The sequence below is a fragment of the Bombina bombina genome, chromosome 7 (genome assembly GCF_027579735.1).
Source record: "Bombina bombina isolate aBomBom1 chromosome 7, aBomBom1.pri, whole genome shotgun sequence".
Lineage (NCBI taxonomy): Eukaryota > Metazoa > Chordata > Amphibia > Anura > Bombinatoridae > Bombina > Bombina bombina.
Window position 1 is genome coordinate 633,666,561 of NC_069505.1, and position 11,383 is coordinate 633,677,943.

At 38.9% G+C, this 11,383-nt stretch overlaps 1 protein-coding gene across 3 annotated transcripts in view; it reads right to left on the bottom strand.

The window, feature by feature from the left end:
• The window catches only part of MARK4 (microtubule affinity regulating kinase 4), a 103,736-nt gene extending 94,653 nt beyond the window's left edge, over positions 1-9,083 (bottom strand). For all 3 annotated transcript variants that reach the window (XM_053688790.1, XM_053688787.1, XM_053688788.1), the window contains exon 1: positions 8,816-9,083. In XM_053688790.1, coding sequence (XP_053544765.1) covers positions 8,816-8,857 — 42 coding nt within the window. In that variant the 5' untranslated portion in view covers positions 8,858-9,083. The remainder of the gene's footprint in view (positions 1-8,815) is intronic.
• Between the last annotated feature and the right edge of the window lie 2,300 nt (positions 9,084-11,383).

Consider the following 11,383-nt stretch of genomic DNA (forward strand, 5'->3'; position numbering starts at 1 on the left):
TATATAACAGTGTCAGACCCACTATATAACAGTGTCAGACCCACTATATAACAGTGTCAGACCCACTATATAACAGTGTCAGACCCACTATATAACAGTGTCAGACCCACTATATAACAGTGTCAGACCCACTATATAACAGTGTCAGACCCACTATATAACAGTGTCAGATCCTCTATATAACAGTGTCAGACCCTCTATATAACAGTGTCAGACCCTCTATATAACAGTGCCAGACCCTCTATATAACAGTGTCAGACCCACTATATACACCAGTGTCAGACCCTCTATATACCAGTGTCAGACCCTCTATGTAACAGTGTCCATCAGACCCTCTATATAACAGTGTCCATCAGACCCTCTATATAACAGTGTCCATCAGACCTTCTATATAACAGTGTCAGACCCTCTATATACCAGGGTCAGATCCTCTATATAGTGAAAAGAGGGTTGGCGCTTACTAAAAAATCCTATATGCCTGGTGGATGGGGAAAACTACTCCTCCTCAGTAGTTTAGGTAAAGAACAAATGTATGAGTTTGGATATCCACTGGCGCTTGTAGATGAAAAATGGATATCTCTAATTCTGAATTTAGTCCTAGTGGCTGGAGTAATCTTTTTCCTCTATATAACAGTGTCAGACCCTCTATATAACAGTGTCTATAAGACCCTCTATATAACAATGTCAGACCCTCTATATAACAGTGTACATCAGGCCCTCTATATAACAGTGTTCATCAGACCCTCTATATAACAGTGTTCATCAGACCCTCTATATAACAGTGTTCATCAGATCCTCTATATAACAGTGTCAGACCCTCTATATAACAGTAGTGTCAGACCCTCTATATAACAGTGTCCATCAGACCCTCTATATAACAGTGTCCATCAGACCCTCTATATAACAGTGTCCATCAGACCCTCTATATAACAGTGTCCATCAGATCCTCTATATAACAGTGTCCATCAGACCCTCTATATAACAGTGTCAGACCCTCTATATAACAGTGTCCATCAGACCCTCTATATAACAGTGTCAGACCCTCTATATAACAGTGTCCATCAGACCCTCTATATAACAGTGTCAGACCCTCTATATAACAGTGTCCATCAGACCCTCTATATAACAGTGTCAGACCCTCTATATAACAGTGTCCATCAGACCCTCTATATAACAGTGTCCATCAGATCCTCTATATAACAGTGTCAGACCCTCTATATAACAGTGTCCATCAGACCCTCTATATAACAGTGTCAGACCCTCTATATACCAGTGTCCATCAGACCCTCTATATAACAGTGTCAGACCCTCTATATAACAGTGTCCATCAGACCTTCTATATAACAGTGTCAGACCCTCTATATAACAGTGTCAGACCCTCTATATAACAGTGTCAGACCCTCTATATAACAGTGTCAGACCCACTATATAACAGTGTCAGACCCACTATATAACAGTGTCAGACCCACTATATAACAGTGTCAGACCCACTATATAACAGTGTCAGACCCACTATATAACAGTGTCAGACCCACTATATAACAGTGTCAGACCCACTATATAACAGTGTCAGACCCACTATATAACAGTGTCAGACCCACTATATAACAGTGTCAGACCCACTATATAACAGTGTCAGATCCTCTATATAACAGTGTCAGACCCTCTATATAACAGTGTCAGACCCTCTATATACGAGTGTCAGACCCTCTATATACCAGTGTCAGACCCTCTATATACCAGTGTCAGACCCTCTATGTAACAGTGTCCATCAGACCCTCTATATAACAGTGTCCATCAGACCCTCTATATAACAGTGTCCATCAGACCTTCTATATAACAGTGTCAGACCCTCTATATACCAGGGTCAGATCCTCTATATAGTGAAAAGAGGGTTGGCGCTTACTAAAAAATCCTATATGCCTGGTGGATGGGGAAAACTACTCCTCCTCAGTAGTTTAGGTAAAGAACAAATGTATGAGTTTGGATATCCACTGGCGCTTGTAGATGAAAAATGGATATCTCTAATTCTGAATTTAGTCCTAGTGGCTGGAGTAATCTTTTTAATCCCCCAAAATTTATAATCAGGGAAAGAATCCGAGAACATCTATGGACAATAGAGAAAGGCAAAAAAGAAACCTACTTATACCAACATTTTAAAGAACACCATAACAATAATTTATCAGATTTTAAATTTTGGGGGATTAAAAAGATTACTCCAAATTGGAGGGGAGGGAACTTAGAAGTTGAACTCCTTAGAATGGAATCAGAAACCATATATACATTACAGACCCTCCAGCCACTAGGACTAAATTCAGAATTAGAGATATCCATTTTTCTTTGAAATTCCCATATTGCATGTTTTTGTTATATATGTCCCCTTGATACATTATATTTAGGAGTGATCCTCCAGAACTACCATATGTAGGCACACTCTTAAGTGATATTGATATATATATATATATATATATATATATATATATATTCGCTAACAACTCTATCCGTCAAATTATAGGCAGCCTAATCCCCCAAATAGATTCAGAATTAGAAAATTTCTATATCTGCAGTATTTTGATAAAATTATAATTCAAAATCCTGACATTATAAGATGAACTTATTGTCCTCCATGTACACTATTCCATCAAGTCACCATATAGTGAGGTTGAGTGTGTAGGTATAACGACATATACCATTGATAGTTTTTACACCATACCCCCAGTTCATCCATAATAATAATCCAATGCCTCAGAGATCCCTTTAAAACTAGCTTAACGTTATGTATAACACCTCACTACATAAAGTACTTTTCCAATTAACCATTTTTAGATATAAAGTCCAAAATACGTATTTTATAATATTTGTATTCCTCACCATATAAATATCTTATGAGTTAATAAAATTTATTATGAAAATGTATTATGTGTATTAGATTTCATAAATGAATGTTTAATTTTGCCATAAGTTGAGTGAAAATCATCAAGAGAACTTTAATACCACCTTTATATACAAAAAACTGTTAACCTGAAATTCCACCTTAAACCAAAGAAGGTGTGCCTCCATGAAATCTACCTTGATTACTGAACCAATAAGATCACAAGAAACACCTTTATAAGGATGCACCCAAACTGTCTGGAGTATCTTGATAAAGCCCCCAGAGGGTGAAACGCGTAAATTTTACTCCAGACTTTTCTACTACTACTTTTAAAGAAACTCATACAAGCTCCTACAAGCTGCAATACAGCCCCTCAAGTGGACTCTCTAATTTCCATGATTTAGGAGCCAAAACCACAAGGAGGACCAAGGATCTGATCAGCGAGAAATTGGAGCACAGCTTTTCTTTCTAACAGTGGATCCCCAACACCGCACACATAAGTGCAGAACAAAAAGTTTTTACAGCTGTAGTTCAAACATCTTGAAAAAGATCACCTACATCTAAACACGCTAAACATCCAGCATGCACCATCACAGCCTATCCTAAGAGAGGTGTGACCTCTCACCACCAATCAGAAACGGAGGCTTGTTTGTTTCTCATATTAAGCCGCGAGGGAACAAAACGGAGAAGGACGCTCACAGAAGCATAACATCGGCACATACACGATTCCCAACAGACATTTGTAAGGTACCTTACAGCTTGCTTAAAACCTCTTAATACCCAAGGTGGCATTTTGTTTTCAAGTTACATTTAAAGACCATCTATTGTCAAGTTACTTGACTTACCGAAATACTTATAGGGAGACGTCCCTCGTTTTATTTGCTTTTATTTGTTGTATTTGCCACAACTTTTATGAATCCTTATGTTTTATTTAATTGTCGATAGTAAATATAGTTCATTAAACTAATTTTATATACATAAATACTCTTCTTTATTTACGGACAAAGTTATATCCATTGCTATTCACTGTAATCTGTATCGTCACAAGCTTCACTTACACTTATTTACCCCTCATTACCTATTCACGGACACTATCTAAACCATCTGTAACTACAGATACATTATTATTATTTATATTTTTTATATACCAAGAAAATATTAAGAAAATATTTTATATTAGTCCACACATAGGACTCAAATCCTAAAATCCGTTGTTTGAGACTAATAGACACTATTGTTATTTATTTGTTTTTTATTTTTATAGAATTGATAAGATCCACTTGATACCAATCAGAGTCACTTAAAATATCTCACTTAGATAAGTCACACATATGACGGTAGTATAAATCCTAGCTTAATCTACAAGCGCCAGTGGATATCCAAACTCATACATCAGATCCTCTATATACCAGTGTCAGACCCTCTATATACCAGTGTCAGACCCTCTATATACCAGTGTCAGACCCTCTATATACCAGTGTCAGACCCTCTATATACCAGTGTCCATCAGACCCTCTATATACCAGTGTCCATCAGACCCTCTATATACCAGTGTCAGACCCTCTATATACCAGTGTCAGACCCTCTATATACCAGTGTCAGACCCTCTATATAACAGTGTCAGATCCTCTATATAACAGTGTCCATCAGACCCTCTATATACCAGTGTCAGACCCTCTATATACCAGTGTCAGACCCTCTATATACCAGTGTCAGACCCTCTATATACCAGTGTCAGACCCTCTATATAACAGTGTCAGACCCTCTATATAACAGTGTCCATCAGACCCTCTATATACCAGTGTCCATCAGACCCTCTATATACCAGTGTCAGACCCTCTATATACCAGTGTCAGACCCTCTATATAACAGTGTCAGACCCTCTATATAACAGTGTCAGACCCTCTATATAACAGTGTCAGATCCTCTATATAACAGTGTCAGATCCTCTATATACCAGTGTCAGACCCGCTATATAACAGTGTCAGACCCGCTATATACCAGTGTCAGACCCTCTATATACCAGTGTCAGACCCTCTATATACCAGTGTCAGACCCTCTATATAACAGTGTCAGACCCTCTATATAACAGTGTATATCAGACCCTCTATATAACAGTGTATATCAGACCCTCTATATAACAGTGTATATCAGACCCTCTATATAACAGTGTATATCAGACCCTCTATATAACAGTGTATATCAGACCCTCTATAGAACAGTGTATATCAGACCCTCTATAGAACAGTGTATATCAGACCCTCTATAGAACAGTGTATATCAGACGCTCTATAGAACAGTGTATATCAGACCCTCTATAGAACAGTGTATATCAGACCCGCTATATACCAGTGTCAGACCCGCTATATACCAGTGTCAGACCCGCTATATACCAGTGTCAGACCCGCTATATACCAGTGTCAGACCCGCTATATACCAGTGTCAGACCCGCTATATACCAGTGTCAGACCCGCTATATACCAGTGTCAGACCCGCTATATACCAGTGTCAGACCCGCTATATACCAGTGTCAGACCCGCTATATACCAGTGTCAGACCCGCTATATACCAGTGTCAGACCCGCTATATACCAGTGTCAGACCCTCTATATAACAGTGTATATCAGACCCTCTATATAACAGTGTCAGACCCGCTATATACCAGTGTCAGACCCGCTATATAACAGTGTCAGACCCGCTATATACCAGTGTCAGACCCGCTATATACCAGTGTCAGACCCGCTATATAACAGTGTCAGACCCTCTATATACCAGTGTCAGACCCTCTATATATCTATATACCAGTGTCAGACCCTCTATATAACAGTGTATATCAGACCCTCTATATAACAGTGTATATCAGACCCTCTATATAACAGTGTATATCAGACCCTCTATATAACAGTGTATATCAGACCCTCTATATAACAGTGTATATCAGACCCTCTATATAACAGTGTATGTCAGACCCTCTATATAACAGTGTATGTCAGACCCTCTATATAACAGTGTCAGACCCTCTATATAACAGTGTCAGACCCTCTATATAACAGTGTATATCAGACCCTCTATATAACAGTGTATATCAGACCCTCTATATAACAGTGTATATCAGACCCTCTATATAACAGTGTATATCAGACCCTCTATATAACAGTGTATATCAGACCCTCTATATAACAGTGTATATCAGACCCTCTATATAACAGTGTCAGACCCGCTATATACCAGTGTCAGACCCGCTATATACCAGTGTCAGACCCGCTATATACCAGTGTCAGACCCGCTATATACCAGTGTCAGACCCGCTATATACCAGTGTCAGACCCGCTATATACCAGTGTCAGACCCTCTATATAACAGTGTATATCAGACCCTCTATATAACAGTGTCAGACCCGCTATATACCAGTGTCAGACCCGCTATATACCAGTGTCAGACCCGCTATATACCAGTGTCAGACCCGCTATATACCAGTGTCAGACCCGCTATATACCAGTGTCAGACCCGCTATATAACAGTGTCAGACCCGCTATATAACAGTGTCAGACCCTCTATATATCTATATACCAGTGTCAGACCCTCTATATAACAGTGTATATCAGACCCTCTATATAACAGTGTATATCAGACCCTCTATATAACAGTGTATATCAGACCCTCTATATAACAGTGTATATCAGACCCTCTATATAACAGTGTATATCAGACCCTCTATATAACAGTGTCAGACCCTCTATATAACAGTGTATATCAGACCCTCTATATAACAGTGTATATCAGACCCTCTATATAACAGTGTATATCAGACCCTCTATATAACAGTGTATATCAGACCCTCTATATAACAGTGTATATCAGACCCTCTATATAACAGTGTATATCAGACCCTCTATATAACAGTGTATATCAGACCCTCTATATAACAGTGTATATCAGACCCTCTATATAACAGTGTATATCAGACCCTCTATATAACAGTGTATATCAGACCCTCTATATAACAGTGTATATCAGACCCTCTATATAACAGTGTATATCAGACCCTCTATATAACAGTGTATATCAGACCCTCTATATAACAGTGTATATCAGACCCTCTATATAACAGTGTATATCAGACCCTCTATATACTAGTGTCAGACCCTCTATATACTAGTGTCAGACCCTTTATATACCAGTGTCAGACCCTTTATATACCAGTGACAGACCCTCTATATACCAGTGTCAGACCCTCTATATAACAGTGTCAGACCCTCTATATAACAGTGTCAGACCCTCTATATAACAGTGTCAGACCCTCTATATACCAGTGACAGACCCTCTATATACCAGTGACAGACCCTCTATATACCAGTGTCAGACCCTCTATATACCAGTGACAGACCCTCTATATAACAGTGTCAGACCCTCTATATACCAGTGTCAGACCCTCTATATACCAGTGTCAGACCCTCTATATACCAGTGTCAGACCCTCTATATACCAGTGTCAGACCCTCTATATACCAGTGTCAGACCCTTTATATAACAGTGACAGACCCTCTATATACCAGTGACAGACCCTCTATATACCAGTGTCAGACCCTCTATATACCAGTGTCAGACCCTCTATATACCAGTGTCAGAGCCTCTATATACCAGTGTCAGAGCCTCTATATACCAGTGTCAGACCCTCTATATACCAGTGTCAGACCCTTTATATACCAGTGTCAGACCCTTTATATACCAGTGACAGACCCTCTATATACCAGTGACAGACCCTCTATATAACAGTGTCAGACCCTCTATATAACAGTGTCAGACCCTCTATATACCAGTGTCAGACCCTCTATATACCAGTGTCAGACCCTCTATATAACAGTGTCAGACCCTCTATATAACAGTGTCAGACCCTCTATATACCAGTGTCAGACCCTCTATATACCAGTGTCAGACCCTCTATATAACAGTGTCCATCAGACCCTCTATATACCAGTGTCAGACCCTCTATATACCAGTGTCAGACCCTCTATATACCAGTGACAGACCCTCTATATAACAGTGTCAGACCCTCTATATACCAGTGTCAGACCCTCTATATACCAGTGTCAGACCCTCTATATACCAGTGTCAGACCCTCTATATACCAGTGTCAGACCCTCTATATACCAGTGTCAGACCCTTTATATAACAGTGACAGACCCTCTATATACCAGTGACAGACCCTCTATATACCAGTGTCAGACCCTCTATATACCAGTGTCAGAGCCTCTATATACCAGTGTCAGAGCCTCTATATACCAGTGTCAGACCCTTTATATACCAGTATCAGACCCTTTATATACCAGTGACAGACCCTCTATATACCAGTGACAGACCCTCTATATACCAGTGTCAGACCCTCTATATACCAGTGTCAGACCCTCTATATAACAGTGTCAGACCCTCTATATACCAGTGTCAGACCCTCTATATACCAGTGTCAGACCCTCTATATACCAGTGTCAGACCCTTTATATACCAGTGTCAGACCCTTTATATACCAGTGACAGACCCTCTATATACCAGTGACAGACCCTCTATATAACAGTGTCAGACCCTCTATATAACAGTGTCAGACCCTCTATATACCAGTGTCAGACCCTCTATATACCAGTGTCAGACCCTCTATATAACAGTGTCAGACCCTCTATATAACAGTGTCAGACCCTCTATATAACAGTGTCAGACCCTCTATATACCAGTGTCAGACCCTCTATATACCAGTGTCAGACCCTCTATATAACAGTGTCCATCAGACCCTCTATATACCAGTGTCAGACCCTCTATATAACAGTGTCAGACCCTCTATATACCATGGTATATGTGACACCCCATATAAGAGGGTATATACAGACACCATCTATAGCCCCTACACCAGACCATAGCAGTGGCCCCCAGCAGCAGCCTGTGGCCCTTCTCACCGTGTCATTGATGCGCTCGTTGCCAGAGGAAGTACGAGACATGTTCAGGCCGCAGCGCTCGGATGCCCCCTCCCGGATAGGCCGGGGAGGTCAGGGGTACAGGGGCCCCTCTCTGCGGTCAGTGCAGATGTCTCATGTCTGTCTCTCCGTGTCCCCGGCTGTCTCTCTGCCCCCAGCTGTCTCTCTGGGCTGGGCTCAGCTCTCAGACACTCTCCCCTCCCCCCTCACCAGCCTCTTAAAGAGACAGCGGCTCCACGGCCTCACAATGAATGGGAGGCAGAGACTGAGGGGAGGGGACAGGGGGAGATGTCACACAGGGGGAGGGGACACTCACTGGCCTCATCATCATAAACTCACACACTGCTGCTGTATACATGTGTGTGTATATACTGTGTGTATGTGTATATACTGTGTATATGTGTGTGTGTGTATATACTGTGTGTATATATGTCTGTGAGACTGAGGGGATGGGGGAGATGTCACACAGGGGGAGGGGACACTCACTGGCCTCATCATAAACTCACACACTGCTGCTGTATACATGTGTGTGTATATACTGTGTATATGTGTGTATATACTGTGTGTATGTGTATATACTGTATATGTGTGTATATACTGTGTGTATGTGTATATACTGTGTGTATGTGTATATACTGTGTATATGTGTATATACTGTGTATATGTGTGTATATACTGTGTGTATGTGTATATACTGTGTGTATGTGTATATACTGTGTGTATGTGTATATACTGTGTATGTGTGTATATACTGTGTGTATGTGTATATACTGTGTGTATGTGTATATACTGTGTATATGTGTGTATATACTGTGTGTATGTGTATATACTGTGTGTATGTGTATATACTGTGTATGTGTGTATATACTGTGTATATGTGTGTATATACTGTGTATATGTGTGTATATACTGTGTGTATGTGTATATACTGTGTGTATGTGTATATACTGTGTATGTGTGTATATACTGTGTGTATGTGTATATACTGTGTGTATGTGTATATACTGTGTATATGTGTGTATATACTGTGTGTATGTGTATATACTGTGTGTATGTGTATATACTGTATATGTGTGTATATACTGTGTGTATGTGTATATACTGTGTGTATGTGTATATACTGTGTATATGTGTGTGTGTGTATATACTGTGTGTATATATGTCTGTGAGACTGAGGGGATGGGGGAGATGTCACACAGGGGGAGGGGACACTCACTGGCCTCATCATAAACTCACACACTGCTGCTGTATACATGTGTGTGTATATACTGTGTATATGTGTGTATATACTGTGTGTATGTGTATATACTGTATATGTGTGTATATACTGTGTGTATGTGTATATACTGTGTGTATGTGTATATACTGTGTATATGTGTATATACTGTGTATATGTGTGTATATACTGTGTGTATGTGTATATACTGTGTGTATGTGTATATACTGTGTGTATGTGTATATACTGTGTATGTGTGTATATACTGTGTGTATGTGTATATACTGTGTGTATGTGTATATACTGTGTATATGTGTGTATATACTGTGTGTATGTGTATATACTGTGAGTATGTGTATATACTGTGTATGTGTGTATATACTGTGTATATGTGTGTATATACTGTGTATATGTGTGTATATACTGTGTGTATGTGTATATACTGTGTGTATGTGTATATACTGTGTATGTGTGTATATACTGTGTGTATGTGTATATACTGTGTGTATGTGTATATACTGTGTATATGTGTGTATATACTGTGTGTATGTGTATATACTGTGTGTATGTGTATATACTGTATATGTGTGTATATACTGTGTGTATGTGTATATACTGTGTGTATGTGTATATACTGTGTATATGTGTATATACTGTGTATATGTGTGTATATACTGTGTGTATGTGTATATACTGTGTGTATGTGTATATACTGTGTATGTGTGTATATACTGTGTGTATGTGTATATACTGTGTGTATGTGTATATACTGTGTATATGTGTGTATATACTGTGTGTATGTGTGTATATACTGTGTATATGTGTGTATATACTGTGTATATGTGTGTATATACTGTGTGTATGTGTATATACTGTGTGTATGTGTATATACTGTGTATGTGTGTATATACTGTGTGTATGTGTATATACTGTGTATATGTGTGTATATACTGTGTGTATGTGTATATACTGTGTGTATGTGTATATACTGTGTATGTGTGTACATACTGTGTATATGTGTGTATATACTGTGTATATGTGTGTATATACTGTGTATATGTGTGTATATACTGTGTATATGTGTGTATATACTGTGTGTATGTGTATATACTGTGTATATGTGTGTATATACTGTGTATGTGTGTATATACTGTGTATATACTGTGTATGTGTGTGTATATACTGTGTGTGTGTGTATACTGTGTATATGTGTGTATGTATATATATATATATATATATATATACTGTGTATATACTGTGTATATGTGTGTATATACTGTGTATATGTGTGTGTATATATATATATATATATATATATATATATATATATATAT